This window comes from Prionailurus bengalensis, chromosome E3 (genome assembly GCF_016509475.1).
Source record: "Prionailurus bengalensis isolate Pbe53 chromosome E3, Fcat_Pben_1.1_paternal_pri, whole genome shotgun sequence".
NCBI classification, from domain to species: domain Eukaryota; kingdom Metazoa; phylum Chordata; class Mammalia; order Carnivora; family Felidae; genus Prionailurus; species Prionailurus bengalensis.
Genome location: NC_057357.1, coordinates 40,062,267 through 40,089,373, shown reverse-complemented (window position 1 = coordinate 40,089,373; position 27,107 = coordinate 40,062,267). Strand labels below are relative to the sequence as shown.

The window sequence follows — 27,107 nt, the reverse complement described above, 5'->3', positions numbered from 1 at the left end:
ATTTTCCCAGCTTGGTCTTGTTTGCTTTTTTTTTTTTAATTGTTTTTTAATGTTTATTTATTTTTGACAGAGAGAGACAGACAGACAGACAGAGCATGAGGGGGGAGGGGCAGAGAGAGGGAGACACAGAATCCGAAGCAGGCTCCAGGCTCCGAGCTGTCAGCACAGAGCCCCACGCAGAGCTCGAACCCATGAACCGTGAGATCATGACCTGAGCCGAAGGTCTGACGCTTCACCGACTCAGCCACCCAGGTGCCCCTCATTTCTTAGATTTCTAATTGTTTGATAACCTTATGGTTGAGAGAAATGGCCTTGAGAACTGTCTCTGGGGCTGGAATGCCAGCTTGGCCACATCTGAGCAGGGCTGTCTCAGGTAAGTCTCTCAGCTCGTCTGTGCCTCAGCCTCCCCTTCTGTGAGAGGGGATAATAATTCTGGTCCCAGGAGCGGGCTGGGGGTCATGCTAAGGCATATGCAGAGCCCAGAGCAGGGCTTGTCACACGGCAGGCATCACTTAAGTGTTGCCTAATAGTAGTATGGTTCTTGCTTCATTAAGAGTAGCTTATTTTAGATACTGTTAACAAGATGCCTTATTATCCAGATTACTCTTCTGTGGGGCTGGTTTTACTCAGGCCTGCAAAGAAGGCATCAGCTGTGAGGGGCTTCCGGTGGGTCCTAGGGAAGGCAGGTGGCCTCTACGCGGCCCAGTGGAGGGTAAAGAGGGTGAAGGCTCTCTCCGCTGCTGGGACCCGAGCACGGCCATCACCCACGGGCCCTGCTCTGGTCCCAACCACAGGCAGGCAGCACTGCCCAGGCCCACAGCATCCACACAGGTGGTACCAGTGCAGTTGTGGGGTCCTGGCCTGGCCCCTCATCATCGTGGGTACCCCCTTCCTCATTTAGAAAGACATCTCTGGGGGCACTTGGGTGGCTCATTTGGTTAAGCGTCCAACTTCAGCTCAGGTCGTGATCTCCAAGTTCGGGAGTTTGAGCCCGGTGTTGGGCTCTGTGCTGACAGCTCGGAGCCTGGAGCCTGCTTTGGATTGTGTCTCCCTCTCTCTCTGCCCCTCCCCTCCTCACACTCTGTCTCTCAAAAATGAATAAATGTTAAAAAAAAAAAAAAAAAAAAAAAGCTCAGTTCTCATGTAAGGACACTTCCTTTTCTTTATTTGGATGTGGTTGTGTGTTTAGAACTACTGTTTACGTGGTTTAGGGCAGAAAGGGGAGATTTCTCTGGTCCCCTTCTGAGATACTAGATCTGAATAATTCACAAATTATTTTTTCGCAGAATTTCAGACACGCTCTCTTCTGATGTGCTTTTGCGGTTTACCTCAGTAGCTCCTGACCAGTCTGCAGGTGCAAACCTTGGCTCTGTAGGACTCCCATGTTCTGGAAGGATGGTTTTACTGGCTACTTGACTATAGGTCAGACATGTCCTGGTGTATTCCTGGGAGGCCTGGGCGGTGCCAGACGTCCAGGACAGGGAACTGGCTGGTTGCTGCTTCCTGGGAGCACAGCCCAGCCGCCCCAGCTCCGCGCACGGGTCGTCCCCACCCCCACCCAGTTGCTCCCTGGCTGACAGCTCTGAGCCCCCCAGCTTCGGGGTGGTCTGGGAGGACAGAGGAGCTCAGAACACAGGCTATGTGCGTTATTGCAAAATAAATTTATTTGAAGATACACGGTCTTATAAAAGGTCAGAGGCAATTAGAGATCCCAGATTCAGCTTGTCTCATAAAAAGATACAACCTCAAGTAGCACAATTTCGCGTCTGCTTTTAATCCTGAACGTTCTTGAATCACGAAACAGCCAACTGTTTACACAACACGCTCAACATCTGACTCCAGCACGGGTGGACCCACAGCTTCTGGCTTGGGGGCCGCAGCGCCGCAGCCCTCTGGGGGGGGGGGGGCGCGCCTGGAGAGGGCCACTGTTGCCACCAGCTCGGACAGCACGGACAGGCTACGGCCTCCCAGCCCTTCCCTCCCCTCACAACCTCCAAAAGCGTGAAAACAAACCAAAAGCAGCCCGCCACCAAGGCCTTCGCCCGGCTCCCAGGAGGAAACGGGATGGACTCCTATGTGACGGTGTGCTGCCGGGGCAGGGTGGGCCTTCCTGGTGACCCCTGGCGGGCTGGCCAGCTGAGGGGCCGAGCAGGCGGCCTCACCAGGGCCTCACCCGGCTGCACGGCAGCCAGGAAGGAGGAAGGAGGCTCATGGGTGTGGCGGCTCCTGCCCATGCTGGCGGGAGCTACGTGAGGATCCTGGCGATGGCTTGCAGGGAGGGAAAGTCGTTGTCCTGGGCGGCGTGCAGTGCCTGGTGGCTGCTGACGTCCCCATGTGCGAGCACCTGCTGGCAGGTGGGGCACACGCAGCAGTCCAGGCCCGCCGGCCGGGCACTGGCCTGCCACGCGCTCTTCTTCTTCTTGGCCTTGGTGCCCGGAGGCCTCTCTCGGCCTCGGAAGTGCGTGTGCGCGGACAGCAGCTCCTGTTGCTTGGCCGTGTCGGGAAGGAGCACCAGCAGCTCGTTGAAGATCTTCTGGAAGTTCTCCCCGAGCAGGTCACGGCAGCTCTTGTAATACTGGGCCGCGGAGATCACGCCCTGCCATCCAGAGCCAGACCCAGTCAGGCCCCGTGCGGGCCTGAGCCCCAGCAGTGGCTGCACCGGCCCCCCACACCCCTGCCTGACTCACCTGTCTGAACTCCCCCGATTGGCTCTTGAACTTGCTGAAGCGGGCCTCGTCACTCTGCAGGAAGTCCCTGATGGACTGGATGAGCTGCAGGTTCCTCTCCCGGAAGTTCTCGGGCACCAGGTAGGCCTGTGGTGCAGGTGTCAGCCTCGGTCTGGGGGCCGAGAGATGGGGAGGAGGTGGAGGCTTCAGCCTCTGGGGTGGCCCAAGGTGAGGGCCCTCCCCGGCTCCCGGGGGCACAAGGCTGCATGGCCCACCAACACTTACGCTTTTGTGGCGGTGGCAGTGCTGGGGACGCAGGCCGGGTGTGGGCTGGGCAGGAGGCCGGAGAAGCCAGGCGGCGGCTTGCTGACAGGGGGCACCAGGCCGGGTGGGGGTGGGGGTGGAGTGCCCTTCAGGAGCACCACGGCGTTGAAGCCTGCAGGGATGGCCCCGCCAGACCCAGAACGTGACCCTGGCTGGCTGGGCTCCAGGGACCGCTGTGGCTCCCCCTGCCGGCCAGCCCACCAGCTGCGCTCCCTCGGGCAACACTGGCCTCTTGCCCGAAGGTGACTTACTCCCTCCTCTGGAAAGGCCAAGGCCACTAGGCCTGCCCCAGTTTACAGGGAGGGTAAGCAGACTCCTCAGGGGGGTGCCGCCAAGCTTCCGGGGCGGCTGGCCCCTACCTCGCAGGCTTGCCGTCCCTGCTGCTGGCCGGTGGCTGCCCCCACCCCGACACAGCCCCTCAGGGTGTGCTCCCCCCTCCCCCCGGGCCCAGGGGCTCCAATCTGACCCAGATGCCCAGTGGCGGGCCTGAGCCAGGTGCACGTACCTGGGGGAGGGGGCATCCTGGGTGGGCAGGGGACTCCCAGTGCTGGGAAGTCTTCTTGGGCTGTGGGGCAGGGAAGGGGCCCCAGGGGCCGTGGGAGCCCAGGGGGCTCCTTGGGTGTGCTCCGAGCCGGGGCCGGCCCCTCCGTGTGTCCGTTGACAATTACGGCAACTGGCCCCTCGGCTCTGCCGGTGGGTGCGCCGGGGACCCGCTCGGCCCCAGGGGGTCCATCTCTGTCAGGGGGCGGTGGGGGCGGCGAGGCGGCACCTGGCTTCTCTGAGCCCACCTTCTTTTTCTTGCCAACCTTGGTGAGGGTCTGGGTGGAGGCCAGTGCCAGCAGGGAGGAGACGGCCACCGTGGTGGGCACGCTCCGGAGCTCCTGGGCGGTGAGGCCGGCGCGGCCATCCTCCTCCTCCTCCTCTGAGGGGGGTGGCCCGCCCTTCTTGCTGCCCTTGCCCCCCTTCCCAGCCTTCCTGGGGGGCTGGCTGCTGCCGCCAGCAGCCTGGGCCCCTGTGGTGGGATGCGCCACTTTCTTGCTGCCACTGCTGTTCCAGGCAGAAATGAGGCTGGTGGGGGCGGAGCTGGGCTTCGAGGCGGAGGACACCAGGGCGGGGAAGTCGTCCTCCTGGAAGGTGCTCCTGCCTCTGGCAGGCACCTGGTAGGCCAGTGCCAGCCCCGCGGGGCCCAGAGCAGCCGCGGCGGTGGACGAGGAGGAGGCGGAGGAGGAGGTGGAGGCGCAGAGGCTGGGGAAGTCTTCGTCCTTGAGCTTCGAGGTGGGGGGCGGGAGGGTGCTGAGCCCAGGAAGGGGAGTGGCGTCAGCGGCCTGCGGGGCCTCCCCTGCCCCGCACCCACCTTCCGCAGGAGCCCCCCTCTCTTACCCTGGTTCCGTGCAAGCGTACCTTGGAAGCATGGCCCCTGCGGCCGGGCCGGCTGCCGGGAGGGACTCCTGGCTTATAGGACCATTGGCTGAGGCTTCCTTGGGGCCTGTGAGACATAAAAGGACCCGAGGTCAGCGCTGAGCAACGTCCAGGGTGTGGGAACAGACCCCCCGGGTGAGCTCCCGGGGGCCCCCACCAGTCCCAGGCACCGTGTGGGCCTGGAGCCTGCCTCTCACCTCCCAAGTGGCTCCCACGCCAGGGCAGAGTCAACTCACCTGGACCTTCACCCTGAGTCCGGGGCGGACGCCGGGCACCTCGGAACTCCTCGAGACCCCGCACCCCTGCCTCCTCCTTCTTGGGCCTGCCGCCCTCCTCCCGGTCCTCACTCCTGCGTGTCTCCTGCTGCTGCTGCTGCTGCTGTTGCTGCTGCTGCTGCTGCTGCTGCTGTGCGGCCACTGAGGCCCGGATGGCAGCTGCCACTTCCCGGTCCTCTTCTTCCCTGGGAGGGGGAGGCCTTCAGGCTGGGCAAGGCCCAGGACTACAGCGGTGCGCACAGTGAGGTGCTGGGGAGGGGCCCCCCACCCCCCACCCCCGATGCATCCGGCCAGCGGGCACAGGTCCACCCTCACTGGCCAGGAGAGGGCGCTGCGGATACGGCACGACTCAGGTGCCAGCCTCAGGCTGGGGCTCCCTGGGCAGCCAGGGAGCCCAGTGCTCCGGGCTCCACAGATGCCTCCGTCCTGCCCGACACTGGGGGTGGCACCCGGCCTGAGCGTGTGTTTGCATCAACAGCGTTTCACAGCTCAACCACGGAGCCCCCAAGTGACACAGGCCCCCGTCACTCACCCCGACCCGTGTTACTGGGGTCTCTGGCTACAGCTAGAGAAAAGAGCAGGGCACGTCCGCTTGCTCAGGACACTAAGCAGGCCCACTGCCAGGTACAGGACGCCAGACACCGGAAGGCCAAAGTCCCCCAACCCCTCTGCCTGGTCCCAGCCCAGTTGTCGGCCGCTGCCACCGCCGCGGGGCCGGCGCCAGGAGAACGTCAGCGGCACGCAAATCCTCCCACCTCTTGTACCTCCAGCTTCCTCGGCGGCTCTGCTGGGCTCCGCGACCACTGGCCCGGCCCGCACGGCCTTGGCGGTTGTACCTGTCCACCTCCTCGTAGTCCTCGCCCCCGACGACCCCTGCGGCCGGCACACAGCCTGTCACGGGCCCGGGCCGGACCGAGGCAGGTGCCCCAGGACCCCCGAGGATGGGCTCAGACACCTCCAGGGTCTATGTCAGCCCCAGGCGCTCCTCACTCCACCCCACTGCCCCACCCCCGCCCCTGGGGGGGGCAGATAGGAGACACCAGGAGCCGACTGCTGCAAAGGGCTCCCTGTGGTCACAACGTGCTCAGACGCTCAGGGCTCGTTGAGAGGCGAGGAGGTGCGTGTCTCCCGTCCACTGGCACATGAGGGGTCAGGTCAGGACCTGGGTCTGAGGTCTGCAGGCCCCCGGGGAGCGCCCGGCTGGAACCGGAGGGAGCCCCGCTCCTCAGAGGGAAGGCTGTGCTCACCCTCGTTCCGGCGAGAGTGCCGTGGCGTGTAGCTGAACTGCAGGTCGATCTGGCGATTCTGGCGGGCCTCGGCACGGCTGCGGCTGTGGCAGGCCGTCCTGTGGGCCTTGAGGTCAATCTCGGTGCGGAAGGCATGGGTGAACTGCTCGGTGCTGCAGCGACCCTCCTCACACAGGAAGTGCTTCTCCCGGAAGTGTTCGCGCAGGTAGGCGTAGTCGCTGGCGGGGGGCCGGGGTGTCAGCCGGAGCCCGTGGGCTCCGCCACCCCGGCCAGCGGCCCTGCCCAGCCTGCTCGGGTGCCCGGGGCCCGCGCCCACCTGTAGTAGTCTTGGGCCCCGTCCGAGTCGCAGAAGTGGCAGAAGTAGTGGTCTCGCCGCAGGTGTTTCAGCAGCTCGTCGTTGTCCAGGTAGCGCTCGTCACAGAACTTGCAGAGCGGGTGCCCGCGGTGGGACGTGTCATCGGGGTCCCCCTGCATGCGGTGCCGCGCCAGGTCCTTGCGCGAGTACCATTTGCGCTCGTACGTGAAGATCTGCAGGGAAGAGGGTGCTGGGCGCCGGGGGGGGCCCTTCCCACAGCCCCGCAACACAGGGGACCCGGTGGTGCTGGTGCCAGCTCTGGGCCCCCAGACGCCAGCAGCCCCTCCCCGCCCGGGCTGCGCGAGGCAGGACAGCTGGGGGGACGCGCATGGCAGGGGGGGGGGGCTGGGGTGGCGCGAGCCAGGAGAGAGCGGGGCGGGGCGCACCTTGAGGTGCCTGAGGCACAGCTTGCAGCAGAAGAGCTCGTGCTGCCTCCGCATGTGCTGCTCCAGGTCTCCGAAGAGGCCGAACGGCGGCAGCTCGGGGCACTGTGGGCACTCGTGCTGAAGCAGCTGCCTAGAGACACATCGGGCCCCCCCCCGCCGTGCGGGCACTCAGTGGCACCGGCCGGAGCGAGCCCTGGCGCCTACTCACGGCCTCTGCGTGCGCTTTGGGAAGAGCCAGGACGACGGGCACCCGGCACGCCCACCAGCGCAGGGGCCCCGGGGTTGAGCCCGGCTGCGGGATGGCCGACCTCTGCGTAGGGAGGGCACGGTGACTACCACACTGGGAGCCAGCCCCTCACCCGGCCCGCGACAGCCGCGCCCTTCATGGGGTTTCCTGCCACGGGCTAAGATCCCAACTCACGGGGGCTTGCGTGCGCCTCACACACCCCAGAAAGCCGGCACCACGCTACAACGCAGCGCTTTCCCTAGACTCGCCCCGCCCATCCACCCCTGCTGGGCTGACGCCAGGAAAGCAGGGGGGCCCTGACACGCACGCTGCCCCCTCACCCACCCGAGGGCCGTGCCCATCCCTGCCACAAGCCCCTCCCCAGACCCAGGCTGGCTGCAGGCCCCTGGGACCCCGCCCCTGGGACCCCGCTCACCTGTACAAGGCAAAAACCTTGCCGTCCGCGAAATAGATGTCATATTTCTTCTCGTGCTGCAACTGGTGGAGGGGGATTGTGGCAAAGGCGGGAAGCTTCTTCCCAAAGACCACCTGGAACCAAGAGTGAGGGGCCTGCTGAGAAGGGCTGTGGACACCCACTGGAGGGCACTGTCCGGCTAAGAAGAAAAGGAGGCACTCCGCCCCTCGTGGGAGGCCCACGTCAGGCCCTGCGGGCAGCAGTCTCTGCTCTCCTGGGCCACCCAGGGCCCCCTCTCCACACCTGCGGCGTGCCCACCTGGGGTTGCCCGGATGGAGACGCAATACCCGGCCTGGCCACCAGGGGGCGGCAGGCTCTCCCTCATCCACAGCCAAACCAGCTATGCAACAGACCGAGGTCATCCCAGGGGCGGTGACCCCAGGGGGCAGTGACAGGGACGAAGCAAGCCAGGGCTTAATCACATGGGTGTTGAGCACAGGCCAGATGCAGTCTAAGAAGCAGCTATGGAAATAATGTCACCAGGACGAGACAGGCAACCACGAGTCAAGGCCTAGTCATGCTCTGTCCACCCATGATGCCACAGAGGAGTCGGTCATGGCCCCTGACTGCTTCTTGGCCAGGTTCCTGCCTGCCATCCGGTTGTCAGGGGGGTCAGTGCCGAGCTGCGGGCACTCAGCAGGGGCAGGGTGCAGACACTCCTGCAGCCTCTTTCCCAGGGGTCTCCGGCACTCTGAGTACAGCGTGCTCAGCCCCTCCACAGAGCCCAGCCCCAGGACCCTCTCGCAGGCCCAGGCCTCTCCTCCTAGACAACAAAGGCACTGTTCCCTCCAGGCTCCCTCCTCACCGGCCCCCACTCCCCTCCCTTGGATCCAGACACACTGCTGGTCTCGCCATGCCCCTTCCCACTCCACCACTGTCCCCCCTCGCCTGGAGCTGGTCACTCGCCTCAGCTCAGAGTCCTCACCTTGGGCCATGTCAAGGTCATCCCTGTCATGTTTAGACTCAGCTAAGCTCAGCCAGGGAGGATACCTGGGATCAGAATGGCCATGAACTTGGAAAAGCGCAGTACTGGGTGGGGAGAATGGGTGGTCACAATGTCCCCCAGCAGCAGGACGGTTAAAACTGGTTCCCTGGGGGTCCTGGGGCAGAAGCTGGGGACCTCAGTCCACACTTCTGGTGATACACTGTGGGTAGAAGAAGCCGACCCCCACACCCCCATAGGAGCCCAAGGGAAGCATCAGGGTCCAGCCACACCCATTGTGGGGGGTGGAGGAGGACGAGCTTGCCCCAACAGGCTTTTCTTCCCCTTGATGTCACGTCTGGCAAGGCTGGGCAGGGTGAACGTGACCACCCACCACTGCCCCTGCCACGCAATGAGTGGGTGCTCATTACAGCTGTGCTCCTGAGGCTCCCCCTCCCCCTGGTTTTCTCCCCAGGACTCCGGGTCTCACACTGGCCTCTTCTCAGGAGACCTGCCCCTCTGGGGCAAGCCCCCACCCAGCCCTGCTTTCCGAGCCCAGACCCTAGTCCCTACTGCCTCTTGCCAGGGGACCAGCGCCTGCACAGGCAGAGCCCTGAGCTGGTCAGGATGCTGCAGGCCGGCCACAGATCACAAGGCCTGTCGTGCAACTCAGGGTCCTAGCTGTGCTGAGGCAACACGGACAGCAGACTTAGGAGCCCGGCATCTGCCCACAAGGCGGCTCAGCAGCAGCCCGTGAGGGAACCCCCAGCCAAAAGGCATCCAAGTCCAGCAGACTAAACAGAGGAACAACTTCCTTCCGCAGAGGACACCAGAGCCGGGTCGCACCGTCACCACTGCCTCCCCCAGCTCCGGCGCCTTCCTCTCCGAGGTCTGCCCTGATCCCCCTTGGGAGTGTCTTGCTGCGGGCACCCTCGCTGTGGACAGAGGTAGGGTACAGTCCTCAAGATGGACTGCCGGGCTGTGCTGAGCACACGTGAGCCACGCCAGGAGAAGGGGACACTGGGCTGGCTCGGGAAGGGGTGGCAACCCCAGGAAGAGGTCAGGGAAAGGGAAGTGGCTGCGGCACACAGGCTCAAGGCTGGGTCTGAGAATGAGGGGGAGCAGGTTTGGAGCCAGGGGGTGCGAGTGGGGAAATGCTGGTGGCCCCTCCTAGACAGGCTGTGAGATGGGGCCCCCGGAGGCCTGCACCAGATGCCAGGAGAGTGAGGGGCAGGCAGGAAGATGGCAGTGCGGCTTGGCGTGGCCAGTGTCCCTGCCCACAGCACAGGGTGAGCGAGTGGCAGGACCGAGTCGCCAAACAAGGTCAGGGCACGGTGGCCCAACCCGGGACGCGGAGGAACCTCAGGCATCCCACCAGCATGGCCCGAGACCCACCTACCCTAGTGATCACCCTGATGGGAGAGGGTCATGGGTCTGAGGACAGAGGCACAGGCCCAGCCTGGACACGTGAGGATGAACCATCCCGGGAAGCCCCTGGGTGGGCCAGGCAGCAGGTGTCAGAGGGGGAAAGGGCACCCCTGGGTGGGTCCCAGGATGCCAGGCCAATCCCTGAAGAGAGGGAGGAGATGGGAGGAGAGCCCTGCTTGGACCCCCACGAGGTGGGTATGTGTTCCTGCGTGGGGCTTTGCTGCTCCCCACTCCCAGTATGCAGTGGGCGCTCCCTGAGCACGAGTGGAAGAAGGGATGGGTGGCGCTAGCATCGACCACTGGCGAGAGTGAGCCTGATGCTGAAAGTGGGCCCCATCTAGAAGCACAGAAGCATCTAGAAGCTCCTCCCTGAGGAGCCCAGGTGGACCAGGCCAGTGGGGATGAGCCCCAACAACAGAAAAACAAGACCGGTCAGCAGGTCTGGCCTCCTGACCTGTCATCAGCAGGTCCCCTCCCACCTCCTGCCTGTGAAATGGAAGGGAGACTAGCTCAGACACATCCCACTTTGTACAGCAGCCCCATCAAACCTCTTGGACGTGCGAGGGGCATCAGGGCCAGGTGGAGGCCAAGACCTGAATCATCTCTCAGAAGAAAACGGCCTGTAGGAGGGATGTGACTGGGGAAGAAGGGTGGATGGGAAGCCTGACATTGGTCTTCCCGGTGCACCCTGGAAACCATCTGGGGTAGACAGAGACAGACCTGAGAGACAACCTGGGAGCCTGGCCTCGCCTCTACCCTGAGCACCTGCTGGGCAATCTAGATCAGTCTGGCTCCTCGCCTGACCAGCAGCTGCAGGGCTGCTCTGCATCTGCTCTTTGCAACGCCTGCCCCAGGGGCAGACACAGGGAAGTGCCCGGTCCAGGGGTAGGCCTGTTCCACACAGTCCCTTGGCTCACTTTCCTCCCAAGGTTTTACAAAGACTTAGTCCTGTAAGGAAGGACAGAGCAGAGGCAGGGTTCAGGGGCTGGGGGTTGCTGTGGGATTCCCTGGAGGGCATGGCACATTCAGAGGACAGTGTAGGACTCAGCAAGGGAACATAAAGGACCGGGGTGGGGCTGCAAGTTCAAGAGTGGGAGGGAAGCAAGATGAACAGAGAGGATCGTCATCTCACACACTTCCCGGGACACTCTCCTGCTGCCCAGTAATTCAGGGCAGGCTCGAGAGGAAGGCCAGAATCAGCCAAAGGCACCCAGTGCCAAAGCACGCCCCAGCAGGAGCCTGCTGACAGCTCATGTCAACACCCCCTTGCCACAGAGCACTGGAAGGGTGTGGGACCCACAAGGAGTGAGAGAGGCCAGATGCCGGCTAGAGTAGCCACACATAGGTGCCTGCTCGCTTCCCGAGCGAGACCGGCAGCCCCGTCCTTCCTGGAAGGAAACTACAGGTGCACTGGGAAACCTGGCCATCCAAGAGTTACGTCATGCCATGCAAGCACGCAAGAGTGGCAATGCTGGGAGGCGCTCACTAAGCCACAGGCCCAAGGCTTTCCTGACCACCCCTCCACCCTAGATCTCTCCCAGGGCTATCTCTGTTCACCCCATGATAGACTGGCGGCATCTCCAAGCGTCTCCTAATGGAGCACAGAGTAAGTGCCCATGGAGAGCTCGGGAATTATAGCATCAGACATAATTTCTACTTAAACAAAACAAAACAAAACAACCAAAGGAACTACTCCTCAACAATGCCATGTCTGCGTCACTTCTAGGAAGAAGAAAGTCAGATTGCCTGGCAGATGTCACCAGCCCAAGCTTTCCATGAACAAACCACGGAATTTCACAATGCTGGAAGCAAACAGATCTCAAAGCAAATCAAGGGAGCTCCAGCTAGGTGCTCCCAGCCAGCATCTGGCATTACTGGGAGGGTGGGGGGGAATCTCCATGGTGTCCTCTGACACTCTCCATGGCTTCCAAGTCTGGAAAGAGTCATAAACATCCCCACCTCCGCTGTGGAGCTGAGCCCCTCCCCCCACCCTGAATTGGCAAGGAGGAGAAAAACTTCAGAACACTTTTACCCCGATCCACCAAGAGTCCTAAGGAAACCTCGATGGTCCTGCCTTCTTCCCCTGTGGTGGGCAGACCAAGGGCCACCGCCCCTCCATACATGAAGGCGCCGGTCTATGGAGGGAGGACTTTGCTGGGGTTAACTTGAGGGACCCAAACACACGTCTGGGCTGGAAATACCCACTTTGACCCTCTGCTTCCAGGACAGACTGCCTCTGGAGGTGCTCCCTTGCCCAGTCCCCTCCACCCCAAGTCCTCCGCCTCCAGTGGAGATCCCTGAGGAATAAACTCTCCAGAGCAAGCAGGTTAGGTAGTTCTTGCTCTGATCATACCCCTTCCTGTGGCCCGGCAGGAATCCCTGCGGCGCAGGACGAACCGTCCCCCCCAGGGACCGCTCCCTCTTCGACCCAGCTGAGGCCACCCCCTGCCTGCCGGCCCCACGGCCGGGAGCCAGCCCCGGGTGGCCCCGTCAGGCTTGTCTTTCGGAAGCCGGCGCCGCCAGGCCCGCGGCCGGACACCAGGAAGGCAAAGTCCCTTTCCGGCCGCGCCCCGCGCCCGCCCCGGCGCCCCGAACGCGCGGCCCGGCCGGCTCGGCGCACCTGGCGTAGCTCCTCGCGGCACACGGCGCAGTAGCGCTGCTCGCACAACACCCGCATCTTGGTGGAGCAGCGGTAGCACACCGGGTGGTCGCAGCGGCCCAGCGCCGTGGCCTCCAGGTCGCCGCAGCACAGCACGCAGCTCCCGCCGCCCCGCTCGGGCGTCACCGCCGCCGCCGCCTCCAGGGCCGCGCGCCGCCCCTCGGCGCCCGCCACCGCCGCCGCCATGGTCCGGGCTGCGGGCCCCTCCGGCCGGCGCGGCGCGGCGCGGCGCGGCCTGGCTCCCGGCGGGCCCGCCCCTTCCGGGGCGACGTCAGCGCCCCGCCCAGCAACGGGCCCGCCCGGCGGAAGCGCGCACCGCGACTTCCGCCCCAGCGAGACGCGCGGGCCAGAGCAGGGCTGCGCAAGGGCTCCGTGGCCAGAGCTCTTCGCGCGGGGACACGCAGCGCCGCGGGACGGGTGCGAGTGTCCGAGCGACCCCGGATGACGCTCAGTGTAAGTGTGCCCCTGCTGTGGATGGGCCGTACTCGCGTGCCAGCGCTCTCCCGTGTCGCTGCGAAATGCAGAGTTAACGCGACGGCCCGTAGTTTATAAGCCAGGCTCTCGTCTCGGGAGCCTAGCATTTCTCTCCAGCCCTCACCGCTTGTGTTTGGAACACACACGGGCCTGCTCGCCAGGCACCGCCACCACCTGCCTAAGTAAGAGTTTCCTGCAAATCCTTATTGGAAAAGACATCCATCTCCGAGCCAGGGACTGTCTCCCCCAATCCTTATGGAAAAATCAGGCAGGGAACCACGTGCTCTTGACTGGGCACACCCTGCTGAGCTTGCGGGAGCGGGGGTGTGGGGGGTGGGGGGTGTGGGGGGGGCTTGTCGCGGAGAAGCATCAGCGCAGGTTTGTTGAATTGATGGTGGTGAATACCGGGGCTTCCTCCCTGCCCTTGGAGGCCAGGGACACTCCAGACCTCCCTTACGTCATCGAAGGAGGCGAGTCAAATCTGAAACCTTGTATAAAAAAGGCAGTGTGTTGTAGGGAACGAGTCTGGACTTTATTTTTAATTATTCTCTTCTTTTTTTAAAATTTTTTAAATGTTTATTTTTGACAGAGGCAGAGAGAGAGACAGAGTGCCAGCGGGGGAGGGGCAGAGAGAGAGGGAGACACGGAATCGGAAGCAGGCTCCAGTCTCTGAGCTGCCAGCACAGAGCCCGACATGGGGCTCAAACTCACGAACTGTGAGATCATGACCTGAGCTGAAGTCCGTCAGTTGCTTAACCGACTGAGGCACCCAGGCGCCCCACCCCCTTTTTTTATGTAGGCTTCATGTCCAACGTGGGGCTTGAACTCAGAGCCCTGAGATTGAGAGCCACCCAGATGACCCTCTTTTTATTTATTTATTTTTTAAGTAGGTGCCATACATAGCTTGGGGCTGGAACGCACAACCCCGAGATCAAGAGTCATGTGCTCCACCGACTGAACCAGCCAGGCACCCCAAGCCTGGACTTTAGAATCAGACAGAAATGGGCTGGAAACCCCCCTTCAGCCACTTACTTGCTGGCAGACTTGATTGGCTCACCAAACCCTTGGCTTCCTCAGTTGTAAACAGGGATCATCACACCAAATAAATCTGGTGGACTGGCCACATGCAGTTGCCATCCGACTCTCATGAAAGCCCACTAAAATGACAGTAAAGGAATAAAACACTTTCAATCCACAAGTGCAAAGAGAACAGGAAGGGAGGAAACAGCTAGTGAAACACATAAACAAATTTTAGGACAGGAAAATGATGGAGTGACTTACTTTACGAAACATTCTTAACACCTTTGGGGGGAACCCTGGTAAGTTTCACTGCTGGCGAGCTGAGGGGGGGGACTAAAAACTGCAGTGTCTGCAAGTCAGTGCATGAACTCGGGGACCTGGGCCCTCCTACCCTGCCCTGATGACTGTATCCAATCCCTTCCGCCCCACCACGTGCTCTCCATAGGAGACTTTCCAGTGGAGAAACTGACCAGCCCCAGAGAAAAGCTTCACTGAGCACGGCGTTACAGAAGGAAAAGCCATTCCTACAGTGAAGCCCCTCACTCAGCAAGCCATGCCCCCACACAAAGGGCATCCAGGTCTCACGCATACATGGGGACAGACAGGCAGCCAGATCTCTAGACTTAGAAGGAAAACCTGCAGTGTGAAAGATAGACCAGAATAAGCCAACCCAGAGAGCAAAAGGAAGGTTTTAGAAAGAGCTGTATTTGGGGTGCCTGGCTGGTAGAGCACATGACTCTTGATCTTGGGATCGTGGGTTTCAGCCCCATGTTGGGTGTGGAGCCTTCATTCATTCATAAATAAACAAACAAACATACATCATACACACACACACATACATACATACATACGCATGGGTGGCTCAGGTCATGATCTCATGGTTTGTGTGTTTGAGCCCTGGCATCAGGCTCTGCACTGACAAAGCCTACTTGGGATTCTCTGTCTCCCTCTCCTTGTGGCCCTTCCCTGATCTCTCTTTCTTTCAAAATAAATAAGTAAACATTAAAAAAAAAAAAAAAGAGCTCTATTTGATATTTCCAGAAAAGATACCGCTTCCATGAAATGAGAATAAGATGCCTTGAACGATAACAAGCACCAAACAAATCAGAACAAGGAAGAGCTACTAGAAATTAAAAACATAAAAATTCAAGAGCAAAATCGGAAGATACAGTTAAAGAAATCTCCTGGCAAGCAGAACAAAAAAAACAGATGGAAAATAGGATGGAAATCTTTTTTTTTTTAATAACAGTAGCTGTGACTTCTTTTTTTTTTTTTTTAACGTTTATTTATTTTTGAGACAGAGCATGAACGGGGGAGGGTCAGAGAGAGAGGGAGACACAGAATCTGAAACGGGCTCCCGGCTCTGAGCTGTCAGCACAGAGCCTGACGCGGGGCTTGAACTCACAGACCGTGAGATCATGACCCGAGCCGAAGTCAGGCGCTTAACCGACTGAGCCACCCAGGCGCCCCAAGAGGATGGAAATCTTACTCTAGAAGGTACGATATGTAATTAATAGGAACTTCGGAGAGAACACAGAAAACGGAGAGGGGCAAATTACGAAAGACTAAGGTAGCACAGGCCACGGCTCAGGGACACAAGTCTCCATACTGAAAGGGCCCAGGCAAGGAAGAAAGGCCGCCTGCGAGTGACATCATCAGGCACGGCAGAGACAAACAGGAGGACTGCAGACCAAGTGAAGATCCCCTCCCACCCCCACCCCAAAGCTTGAAGGAGGGGGAGGTGAGGAGGGAGAAGACCCTGGAAGGATGGAGAACCAGACTTTACTCCTGGAACACGGGAAGCTGGAAATTCTGTCACATTTTTGAGGGACTAGGATATCCATGCACACCTATGCCCAGAAAAATCTTTCCACTAGGCATAAAGCCACTGCCATAAAAGGGACAACGTATTTAGCACACATGAAGCGACCAGAGGGTTCACGTCTCCAAAATGTTAGGGACTATCCGTTGGAAGATGATCTGGCATCCAGAACACGGGTTTCAAGCCAGATGAGAGTGACAGCAAAGTGTGGGATGGTGCCTGTGCGAAGACTCCTGAGTAGGTGTGAGAGGAGAGGGGTATGCAGTCTGGAGCAGGAGGCTGCCACCTCCCACAGGGAGGCCTCCAGAAAACACGGTACTCATCGGGTGCCCTCACGTGCTTGAGAATCCGGAAAAGTTACTGCAAAGGGCTCGACCTATCTCTCAGAGCCTTTGGGGGAAAATAGCAAGATAAGCATACAGAGAAACAAGCAGAGAAAAAAAAGTGACAAGCATTCGGCAAGAAAGGAAACCTAACCGTAGTACATTACTTGGCTTAGCAGCGAAACGATTTACACGGCCATAATAATGTGCACGCTGACTGGTGAGTTAGCCAAAAGTTGTGATAAAATCCTATTAGAAGGATGGAGGGATGAAAAGTGGGCCTATCGGGGTGTAAGAGGGCCGAAGCTTCATCTGAATTTGTAGGAAGGCTTTTGGCGCTGCCTGCAACAGATACTTTGGAAAGCAGCAGTTTATGATCTAAGGGTCTGTGGTTCCCAATTGGGGGCGGTTTTGCCCCCAAAGAGGCATTTGTGGTGGTCACAGCAGAGTGGGAACGTTACTGGCATCTCCTGGTTCATTAGTTTCCTGTTGCCACTGTTAAAAATCACCACAAATTTAGCAGCTTAAAACAACACATTCCTTGTCTCACAGTTAAGGAATTCAGAAGTTTTAAATGAGTCTCAACTGGGATAAAACCAAGGTGCAGGTGGGGTCCTCACCTTCTGATGAGAATCCGTTTCCTCGTTTTTCCGGCCTTAGAGGCGTCCCCCTCCCCCACCCCGTGCCTGCAAATTGCGTCATGCCAGCCTCTTGGTGTCGTCCTCACCCCTTCCCTGACCCCTCACTAAAAGACTTCCACACAAAAGGACCCATGTGACGACGCTAGGCCCACGTGGATGATTCAGGACCATCTGCTTATATTAAGGTCAACTGATGAGCCTGCCTAATTTCTTTTTTTTTTTTTTTTTAATTTTTTTTTCAATGTTTATTTATTTTTGGGACAGAGAGAGACAGAGCATGAACGGGGGAGGGGCAGAGAGAGAGGGAGACCCAGAATCAGAAACAGGCTCCAGGCTCCGAGCCATCAGCCCAGAGCCTGACGCGGGGCTCGAACTCACGGAACGCGAGATCGTGACCTGGCTGAAGTCGGACGCTCAACCGACTGCGCCACCCAGGCGCCCCGAGCCTGCCTAATTTCTAATTTCGTCTGCAAGTTCAGTCCTCTGTCCCCTTATCCAGTAAGAGTGCACGGGTTCCAGGATATGTGGGGTGCAGACGGCTTGGGGAGAGGCTGTTACTCTGCCTGTACAGATGAGTGAAGGCCAGGGATGCTGTTACACGTCCGACAGTGCCCAGGGCAGCCCCCACAGATGCGGGCAGTGCCAAGGGTGAGGAGCCCCGATGTGGCCATCAGTTTTGCTGGGGGCTTCTGGTTGGGAGGGGGCGAAGGGAGCTTCCTGGGGAGCTGAAGTCTTTGCTCTCTTGATCTGGGCTGTGGGCACACAGATGTATGCATCCCTAACAAATGCAGTTGTTAGATGTGCACACTGAAAGTATGTTACGCCTCCTTGAAAAGACCACTGGGGGGCCTGGATGGCTCCCTTGATCAAGCGTCTGACTCCCATTTCTGCTCTGCTCGGGATCCCTGAGTCGTGGGATTGAGCCCCACGTTGGGCTCCGTGCTGAGCTAGGAACCTGCTGGGGATTCTCTCTCCCCTGCTCGTGTTCTCTTTCTCTCGAGACAAAAAAAAACCCCACTGTTTTTTAGAATAGCAGTTAAGTTTACGATTTTTTTTTTTAATTTTTTTTTTTCAACGTTTATTTATTTTTGGGACAGAGAGAGACAGAGCACGAACGGGGGAGGGGCAGAGAGAGAGGGAGACACAGAATCGGAAACAGGCTCCAGGCTCTGAGCCATCAGCCCAGAGCCCGACGCGGGGCTCAAACTCACGGACCGCGAGATCGTGACCTGGCTGAAGTCGGACGCTTAACCGACTGCGCCACCCAGGCGCCCCAAGTTTACGATTTTTAAATAGGGGGTAAAACTAGAAGAAACAGCTGGGGGACTTGTGAGCACTTGCATCTGCAGAGCAGGACTGGGATGTGAACGGCAGGCGGGGCGGTGAGGACGCCTTTAATGTTCCTCTCCTGGTAGCATTAATTTATAATGTAAATTACCTTACTAGAAATTAGTAATTAAAAATAATAAGACAGGGGCACCTGGGTGGCTCAGTTGGTCAAGCGTCTGAGTTCAGCTCAGGTCATGATCTCATGCTTCAAGGTTTTCAGCCCCGCGTCGAGCTCGGTGCGGACAGCTTGGAGCCTGGAGCCTGCTTTGGATTCTGTGTCTCCCTCTCGCTGCCCCTCCCCAGTTAACACTCTCTGTCTCTCTCTGAAAATAAATAAATGCAACATGAAAAATAGACGAAACAGAACTTTGCTCCATCACCGCATCCTTAGGCTGGAAGTCCCTGTCGGGGCCAGGCTCTGTGCCCAGTGTTGAGGTTGAGCATCAGGAAGATGTCCTGGTCCAGGAGGGCTTGGTGCCCGTGCGGGAAAGGTGGTGCGGAAACAGGCCACAGCCACGTTCCCTTGGTTTCCAGGAGGCTATTGGGTGGATGAAGGGAGAGGCAAGCCCCACAGAGGAGAGTCAGTTCTCATGGCCATGGATCTGTCACCTCCTCCCCTCCTCCCACGGTGGAGCTTTGGCTCCAGACCCTTAGTGGGAGAGGGGCAGAGGCCTTTGTCACTGGGTCCCTGGGTTCAGGGCTGGGCAGGGCACAGAGCCCCCTCCCCGTACCCTAAACTGGGAGTCCCCAGGACTACTGTGTGCTTCGCTCCCCCCACCTGGCCCTGGGCTCCCTCCCCCCAGGCCTTCTGCACACCTGCACCTGATAGGAGCCCCGCTTCCTCTCTGCCTGGCCTTCGTCCCTTGTTCCCACCATGACATTTTCCTTCTCGGCTTCACAGCTACAAAAAGGCAGGACAAGCGGCTCGGGTTTTAACTTCAGACACCGAACATCATCGTGCAGAGTACTTTCCTCTCTTTAGCCGGTCGTGCTTTGGGGATTTGTCTGTGCTGGTACTTGTAGCTGGACTTCAGTGTTCTAACCGCCTCGGAGACTGCATTGCCGCCTGGCCACAGGTGATCCTATGCTGACGCCTCCCTTCGATCCCTGGGGGCTCCAGGAGCCCCCAAGTACCCTTAAAAGGGAGGATGTGCAGCGTCAGAGGACCCTGGCAGCCCGCTTCGTGCCGCGGTGCCCGCCCACCGCACACTCCAGGCGGCTCTCCGGGCCCCTTATGGTGCCCCGGCGGGAGGCTGCTTTCCATGAGGCTCCCTGGTCCCGTGGTCCTCCATGTGCGCCCACGGCTCCCTCTGCGCCCGCCACCCCAGCGGCGCCTGCCCCGTCACCCCTCCATCAGAGTGTTTTACCAACAGTTTAGGAGGCAGGTCAGCCTCTGGGACTGTAGCAGCCACAACCATTTTTTTATTTTTATTTTTTTAATTAAAAAAATTTTTAATGTTTATTTTTGAGAGAGAGAGAGAAAGAGACAGAGCACAAGTCGGGGAGGGGTACAGAGAGAGGGAGACACAGAATCCGAAGCAGGCTCCGGGCTCCGAGCCGTCAGCCCAGAGCCCGACGCGGGGCTTGAACTCATGAACCGTGAGATCATGGCCTGAATTGTAGTCACTCAACTGACTGAGCCGTCCAGGCGCCCCTTAAATTTTTAAATGTTTTTATTTATTTTTGATAGAGACAGAACGTGAGCAGGGGAGGGGCAGAGAAGGGGAGACATAGAATCGGAAGCGGGACCCAGGCTCCAAGCTGTCAGCACAAAGCCCGATGTGGGGCCCAAACACATGAACCCCGAGACCGTGACCTGAGCCGAAGTCAGATACTTAGCTGACTGAGCCACCCAGGCTCCCCTGCACAACCATTTTTTTAGCAGCTACTGTGTGCTAGGCATGGCCCCAACACCCACGCCTGAGTTCATGCTCACAGCGAGCTGATGAGGGGCCATTATCATTCCCAGTTTGCAAATGAAGAAGCAGACAGGAGAGACTGGGACACACACCCTTCCCCCACACCCCCCACCACCAAGCACGGCACACATCCCCCCCCTGTTCTGCAGGGCCCTGTGGGGAGGGCTGCTGCTGCTTCTGACTGCCCCCCAGAGCTTGCCAGAACCGTGTCGGGCCCCTCCTCCCTTCGGCAGGTGCCATCCTCTGCCCCCACAGCCCCACCTGGGAGGAAGGACTGGCCCAGACTCTGTTCCCTTCAACTCCCGGAATCACCCCTTCCCTTTTGCTAAAGACACAGGCAGAGGGTGAGGGACAGTTTCCGTCAAGAACTTCAGCTCAGACCCCCAACCTGGGGATCTAGGTTGGAGCCCACTCGCCCCACCGTTACCCAGCAGGTATGATCCAAACAAGTCCATTTTCCTGCTGCCTTAACCTTCCTCACTGGCAAATGGGGTCAATAATTGACCCTCCTCAGCTCGCCTGGTTGGCTCAAGTCACTGGAGCACATGACTCTTGATCTCAGTGTTGTGAGTTCGAGCCCCACATTGGGTGTAAAGAGTACTTAAAAAAGTAAAACCTTGGGGTGCCTAGGTGACTCGGTTAAGCGTCTGTCTCCTGATCCCAGCTCAGGTGATCTCAGGGTCTTGAGTTCAAGTCCCGCCTTGGGCTTTACTCTAGGTGCATACCTCACATAAACAAACTTAAAAGAAATAATCATCCTACCTTCATGGCATTGTTAGGAGATAGAAATAAGACATTTCAGGATCCTTGGTGTCTGGAATCTAGAAGGTGTTAGTTGAATGTTGTGGTTGCTGGGGGTGCGGTGAAGTCGGATTGTTTTGAGGGCTGCATCCTTCCTGGGCTGGGGCTCTGGCAAGAACGGGTCGGGCTCTGCCCTCTGGAAGGGGTTGTTAAACCCCTATAGCCAGGAAGGAATACTCGGGGACTATTCACACCAGGGCCATGTAGACGGGATCCTGAGTGATGGCAAGGAAGGGAAGGATGTTCCAGGCACAGAAGTGCAGAGGTGGGCAGAATCACTGGTCGCTGGGTACAGCAGAAAGATGATGGAGACTGGCCAGAGAAAATGGTCTTGGGTGGGGGGAATCGGGACCAGAAAGCAGGCTAGAGGGCCACAGGGCCTCATCCTGCCCAAGCCAGGGCTGCCGGATGAGAGGGGCTTCCTCTTGATTCTGGAAGCCCTAGGGAACCACTAACCAACTCAGGGAGGGCTCCGTGGTTGCAAGCATCCAGCTGCAGCTGGGAAATGGGTTGGTGGGCAGAAGCGAGGGTGGGAAAGGAGAGGAAGGGGTAGGGGACAGACTGAAGAGCTATGTAGGTGAGGACAGGAGAGCCCTCCGGGAAGTAGATCCACAGAGGGTTCTTGAATGATGCAGAGGGCTCTTCCAGCCTCCGTCTTTCCTCTTCAGTGTACAGCCTACAAGAGCTGTGGTTAAGGGGGCACGCATTCTCCTTGGGGGGAGGAGGAAGCAGAGCAGCCCCCTGGGGGAGGGGACGACAAGGGCGCTCCCAGCGGATCGTCAAGATGAGCTCTGGCTGAAGGCCCACCGCCACTCAGAGAAGGTGCTCTGATAACCCACCCACGTTCTTGCCACGGCAGCCCGGGCCTCTCTTCTCCCTCCTTTGGGAGACCAGCGGATACCGCCGGGACGAGCAGGGGCGGGGCCCGCGAGCGGTTATAGTCGGATCCACGGCGCTCCGGGCCCCCGACGCCGCCGCAGTGCCCGCAGGGCGCCGAGACCCGGTTGCGTTAATTCCTGGCCTGCCCCGCCGGGCGGCCGTTCCCGTGAGCATCCTGGCGCGGGGCACGGGGGTGCGGGGCCCTGCGGGCCGGCCGGTGCTCGCATTGTTGCTGCTGCTGCTGTCGCTGCCTGCTGACGCCTGGTACAAGCACGTGGCGAGTCCCCGCTACCACACGGTGGGCCGCGCCGCGGGCTTGCTCATGGGGCTGCGCCGTTCGCCCTACATGCATCGCCGCGCGCTCGCTGCCGGACCCGTTGCCTCGGACACCCAGGGCCTGGGCGCGTCCCCGCAGGAGCCATCTGCCAGAGACACCCTCCGTCCGGCGCCCGTTCCCCGAGGTGCTCTTCTGCTGCCCTCTGGGGTTCGGGAACTGTTGGAGACCGGAAGGCACTCGCGCGCAGGGCTCCGGGTCAGTGCGCCTTGGAGCTGGCGCCACCCCGAGCGCGCGCCGGGACTGGAGCCAGGGCTCCTCCGCGGAGCAGGCCAGGTACGTGGGGAGAAGGGGGCGAGGACGTCTGGGGAGATCTGAGCCCGGTGCGCCCACTCACATGCCCACGAGGCACCCCACGACTCTCCTGTCTCCCACTCCTTAGGGAGAAAGGCTTCCCTGGAGTGTCCTACCCTTTCCAGCCTTGGGGACGTTTTGTGTGGGGGGTGGGTAGTGGAGGGCGCACAGCCCTATCCTCGAGGTCCTGCTCTTCTTTCTAGAGCCTTTGGAGATTCTCCTGTTCAGCCACGGTCTGCCCAGAGAACCGCGTTCGCCGGACCCTAGGTCTCCAGGGCTATCCTGAGCGCAGCCCCTGCTGGCAATGCCCTTTCTCCTGACCCAGGCAGAATAGATTAGTTCTCTAGGGCTCACAGCGACTGGTCAATAAATTTGCCTGGTTCATGTGTCCCCACGTGTGACCCCTTTCCTCTGTGATGTGTACTTGGCATCTAGCTCTAGGGCACAAACAGCTGCACCCACGCCCTGGCAAATATCAGGAGCCTTCTCTCTGGCCAAGGGATACCCTCTCCTAACCATCTCCAACTGTAAGTGCTTGGGGAACAGAAGGGGGGACAGAGGCAGAGACATTGCTGGGGCCTAGGTCCCCTTTTCCCTTCTCTGCCAGTACTGCCCCTCCTATTTGGGGGTGGGGTCATCAGACCAGGTCCCAGGGTCCCACAGGAGGAGAGAGGTCTCATGGGAGGTAGGCACGAGTCAGCCCCTGGGTCCTGCAGCCATCCACCAGAAAGGAGAGTAGGCACTCATACCCTACCAGCTGAGAGGGAGAGCCCCCACCTCAGCCTCCCAGGAGCCCTGCAAGTGCCCCCCCTCACTGTGGCCCCTGGCCAGGTTCGGGAGCCCTGGCAGCCCACCCAGCCTTTCCCCCATCTCCCGGCTTCATTTCAGCCACGATCTCCTTTGTACCCCTTCTTCAGGCCACACTCTCCTCCTAGGGAGGAAAGGCCCCTTGCCTCCCCAGAGACTCTTCCCCCTCTGATCCTCTCCACATTTCCAGTTATTGGCTCCAAGCCCCATGTAAATGTGCTGTGCCATCTTGAATGAGGACCTCCCTCCGCCTGGGCCCCCTTATAGATCCTGCTCACAGGTGCCCGGGCCCCTCCACCCTTCTGCTCCCTCATTAACCCTCCTCAGTATGGGCTCTGACTCCCACAACTGTTCTGGACCAGACCTCGAAGTGCGTGTATGCTGTGCCCTGATACTGTCTGCCTCCCGGAGCCCTCCCTTGGCCATTTGGCAAGGTCTTCCCTTGGGGCACCCAGCAAGGACTGGAGGAGGGGTGGTCCCATGCCTGTTGGGCCAGCTAACTTCGACAGGCCCACCTAGAACTGCCCCCCACATTCCCCTTGGCCTCTGGAAGCCCCTGTCTCTCCTTACTGGCAACTCCTCATCTCCTGGATGCATCCTTCTCCACACGTGGTCCCCTAACGTGGGCGCTCTTTTTTACTCCACCCTCCCAATTCTTACCAACCCCTGGATTTATTTATTTATTATTTATTTTTTAGTGTTTTTTTTATTTTTGAGGGAGAGAGAGAGACAGTGAGCAGGGGAGGGGCAGAGAGAGAGGGAGACACAGAATCCGAAGCAGGCTCCAGGCTGTGTGCTGCCAACACAGAGGCCAACGCGGGGCTGGAAGTCACGAGACACGAGATCATGACCTGAGCCGAAGTCAGACGCTTAACCGACTGAGCCACCCCGGGCGCCCCGACCAACCCCTAAATTTACTGACTCTGATTCCAGGATCTGCACTGAGGGGAGGGGCGGCCACCTGACTCCTCAGGTCAACACACTCTCTGCACTCCAAGTCCACTCCTGCCAAACTTGGTCTTTCACAACACGCGTGTCCTGTGCACAACACCTCAAGGGCTCTCCACCACTGATGGCACGAAATCCATGTGCCACGTGCACAAAGTCTAGGGCTGCCCTGCCCCGCAGTCTCATTGCTCCCTCCCCTCCCTCACACAGAGAGCAGGAACTCTGTGCAGATTCCAGAACAGCCCCACGGTCCACCCTGAAGAAGGACTGTGGGGCCTCAGGCCATGTTTAAATGCCCTCCTCAAGGGCTGTGCCAGTCCTGGGCTTGCCCTTGGATCTAAGCGATATTTCCCCAGTGCTCACCAGCGCCTGGTGCCAAGTGGCCTGTAAATGTTTGGTCACAAGTGCCGGAACACTTGGTGAGATGCTAGGTTTCACGAGGCCTGGAGGTACCCCAGTCCAGAGAGGTTGGTGCCAGGTCCAAGGTGAAAGTCCCCGATTAGGGACTTGGCAGAGGCCCAGCTTCCCTGCCCACCACCTACGTGCACCCCCGTGCCCCTGCAGTACAAGGAGCCCTAGTGCGTCGCTCCCGCTCTAATCTCCACCCAGCCCGGGAGGCCGAACCGAGTCGGAGCCAGAGGGGTGGGGCCTGGGCCAGCCCCTCGGATGAAGCGATCCCAGCGACAGCCAGCAGGTGGCGCTGCGCGGCTGCTCTCTCGGGCTGCAGTCTCCCTGGGAGCAGGGGCGTGGGCGGGCCCAGAGCGGGTGGGCGGGCTCCTGCGCTGTCTCCCTCGCTGGTCGTCGCGGTTCTCCCCTTCTCTCCCCTTCTCGTCTCCGGGTCTCTCGTTCTCATCACAGTTTCCGTCGCCCTGGTCCCCCGCCTGCTCCAGTTTCGAGCTCTGAAGAGAAGCCTGGCGTAGTCCGAGGGAGGAGGCCATAAGCGAGGTCCTGTCATCCCCTGGGGCCATTAATGCCCATTAGGGAGGCAGCGCCGGCCCGGGAAGTTCTGGGCCATTACCGGGGCGTCAGACTAATGGCTCCACCCCACAGACGGGCCCCCGACCCTTCCTCTGGCTCGGGACGAGGCCTCAGCCCACTGCCCCAGCCCAGAGTCCCCGCCCAGGCCCAGGCTCCGCCCATCGCTGGGGGCGTTGCCCCTGGGAGGTAGCCAGAGCTCGGAGGAAAGCCCCCTCCCCACCAGTGGAGCCCCAGGCCAACCCACACCCCAGGTGGACCCTCTGCGGAGGGAATCCCCGGGAAAGGTCTCCGTCGCCGCCTGTCACAAGGCCTGTGTGGCAAGGTGGCAGGAGTGGGATGAGGGCTTCGGGGCGTGGGGATCACCTCCCACCTGACCTCCCCCTGCTGCCAGCCTAGATGATCACTTTCTCTGGCCCATTTCGCCGGAGACCCCAAACAGCTTACAGCCCCTGAACACCTTTCTGTCTGCTCTTCTGAGCCTTTGTCCATGCTGTTCCCTCGGTTTGTTCCTCTGTCTCGCTTTTCTCTCTCAGTCAGAGGCTGGAGGAAGGGCATGGGAGAGTTTGCCCAGGAGAGCAGCTGGGTTGTCTTCCCTGCCTCTGTTGTCGGGCCCCCATTCTTCCCCTGCTCCTCTTCCCCATTCCTGCTCCCCCTTTGGAACTTAACCTGCAGCTCTCCTTTATTCTGGGGTGTTACCTACCTCCCTTATTAACTCTACTTTGTCACCTTTTGTTATGCTGTGAAGCAGTGTTCCTGGCCCCTGACTATTACCACCCACCCCTGATTCCGCCTCCCTCCAGTGGTGGTCTGTTCCCATCCATCGTCACTCAACTGGTTGAGTCCTGGGCTGCGGGAGGCAGTGAGGGCCAGTGGCTGATCCCGGGAGTGTCTGTCCTATGTGTGTGGGTGGGGTGGGGTGGGGTGGGGGGGAGGAGATGTCCAAGCTTCCCAACCCGGAGGACCAGGGGTTCCTACCTTCTCTGCCCCCAGCCTGGGGGGCTCCCATCCAGCCACCTCCCTAGATGCTGGTGTGGCCCCAAGCTACAGCCTGGCAGGTCCTGGCTGGTGCTGGTTGCTATGGGGTGACCCCCTAAGCTCCATCAGGAATAGTATATAGTACACAGCACTGCCACACCCATCCTCACAGCCACCGGGAGCAGCAGCACCAGGTTGGGTCCGGAGAGGCCAGTCACAGGCCAGACAGGCAGCCTCTGGACAGAAAAGCAGACAGACGCCTATGGCGGCATCAGCCAGGAACTTAGAGGTGGGGGTGGGGAAGCAGCCATGCAGCTTTGGCCTAAGTGGCTTTTAGGGGCAGCAGCTGAGGTGTGGACACCCAAGAGGCTGCAGCCCAGGAGGCTGCCCAGAGGAGGGCTCTGTGCTTGGGCGGAGGCTGGGAGCCCAGGCTGAGGGCACTGGAGAGGGGAGAAGGAGCGGCAAGCACTAGGCCCAAGCTGAGCCTGCCTCTGTCCCCATGGGGAACTGCCTGGGCTGGTTAAGCCTCAGCCCGGGGAACCAGGTATGTGCAGGGGGCTGGGCAGGCTGGGAAGGGGCAGGGGCAGGCTGAGGGGGAGCCTGCAGCTCAGCCGTCTTCCTGTATCCGAGGCTGGGGAAGCGCTCGGTGGTAAAGTGTGGACTTGGCATCTCACAGCCCTGCCCTTAGAGGAGCCCAGGAACCTCACCTGGGTCTCATTCCTCTTTAGAACTTGGTTCCCTGATCTGCACCCTGGGGTTGTTCCAGATAAAGTGTACTCAGAGCCACAACAAAGCATAAATGGTTTTCTGTTGTCATTCTTGTCTGGTTGGGGGAAGGGGTACTCCTGCTGGGGATGGCTAGATGCTAGGGGAGAAGGACAGAGGGAGGGGAGGGCTGGGGCAGAGATCACAGGGGCCAGCTCCTGGGAACAGCTTCTGTGAGCACTGGTCACCAGCCAGAGGTCAGAGGCCAAAGGCCTCAGTACATTTAATCTCTGCCTGGGATGACCAGGGGCACAAGTGAGAGGCCCAGGCTAAGAGAGGAGTGTGGGGGGTAATGTTTAATGGACGTGCCCAGCACAGGTCCACAGTCTCCTTGGGAGGGCCAGGGCGCTGCCCAGTCACTAGCCTCCAGAATATAGGGAAGGGCTGCTGCCTTGTCACTTTCAAACTCCTCTTTC

The 27,107-nt window shown here is 59.9% G+C and overlaps 2 protein-coding genes and 1 long non-coding RNA gene across 6 annotated transcripts; 2 read left to right on the top strand and 1 right to left on the bottom strand.

Annotated features, from left to right (window-relative positions):
- Positions 1–1,642: 1,642 nt before the first annotated feature.
- On the bottom strand, positions 1,643–12,599 carry ZNF598 (zinc finger protein 598, E3 ubiquitin ligase). 4 transcript variants are annotated; one of them, XM_043560963.1, is made up of 12 exons: positions 12,344–12,599; positions 7,335–7,447; positions 6,673–6,802; positions 6,248–6,459; positions 5,932–6,149; positions 5,440–5,557; positions 4,607–4,869; positions 4,392–4,476; positions 3,496–4,283; positions 2,952–3,102; positions 2,688–2,838; positions 1,643–2,596 (listed from the first exon to the last, which is right to left on the bottom strand). In XM_043560963.1, exons 1-12 carry the CDS (start codon positions 12,566–12,568, stop codon positions 2,246–2,248), a joined length of 2,805 nt encoding a protein of 934 aa, XP_043416898.1. In that variant the 5' UTR covers positions 12,569–12,599; the 3' UTR covers positions 1,643–2,245. The 4 variants fall into 4 exon arrangements, with proteins under 4 accessions (XP_043416898.1, XP_043416900.1, XP_043416899.1 ...); XM_043560965.1 differs by having other exon boundaries at positions 4,646–4,869; XM_043560964.1 differs by having other exon boundaries at positions 5,449–5,557.
- Positions 12,600–12,679: 80 nt separating this feature from the next.
- On the top strand, positions 12,680–14,959 carry LOC122471828. Its single transcript, XR_006294289.1, has 2 exons — positions 12,680–12,835; positions 14,918–14,959. It is a non-coding gene; the product is annotated as an uncharacterized LOC122471828 (long non-coding RNA).
- Positions 14,960–19,281: 4,322 nt separating this feature from the next.
- On the top strand, positions 19,282–22,608 carry NPW (neuropeptide W). The gene is made up of 4 exons (XM_043559472.1): positions 19,282–19,376; positions 21,513–21,966; positions 22,006–22,200; positions 22,422–22,608. The coding sequence occupies exons 1-4, from the start codon at positions 19,282–19,284 to the stop codon at positions 22,536–22,538; spliced, it is 861 nt and encodes a 286-aa protein (XP_043415407.1). The 3' UTR covers positions 22,539–22,608.
- The last annotated feature ends 4,499 nt before the right edge of the window (positions 22,609–27,107 follow it).

Bases quoted from the DNA above. Each gene is read 5' to 3' on its own strand.
- NPW (XM_043559472.1), top strand. From the start codon at position 19,282: ATGTGCGCCCACGGCTCCCTCTGCGCCCGCCACCCCAGCGGCGCCTGC. The intron at 21,967-22,005 runs GTTGCCTCGGAC...GCGTCCCCGCAG, and splicing joins GCGCGCTCGCTGCCGGACCC to GAGCCATCTGCCAGAGACAC. The intron at 22,201-22,421 runs GTACGTGGGGAG...TCTTCTTTCTAG, and splicing joins TCCTCCGCGGAGCAGGCCAG to AGCCTTTGGAGATTCTCCTG.
- ZNF598 (XM_043560963.1), bottom strand. From the start codon at position 12,568: ATGGCGGCGGCGGTGGCGGGCGCCGAGGGGCGGCGCGCGGCCCTGGAG. The intron at 6,803-7,334 runs GTGAGCGGGGTC...ATGTGTCTCTAG, and splicing joins AAGGTTTTTGCCTTGTACAG to GCAGCTGCTTCAGCACGAGT. The intron at 5,558-5,931 runs GTGAGCACAGCC...TGCCGGCCGCAG, and splicing joins GCACTCTCGCCGGAACGAGG to GGGTCGTCGGGGGCGAGGAC.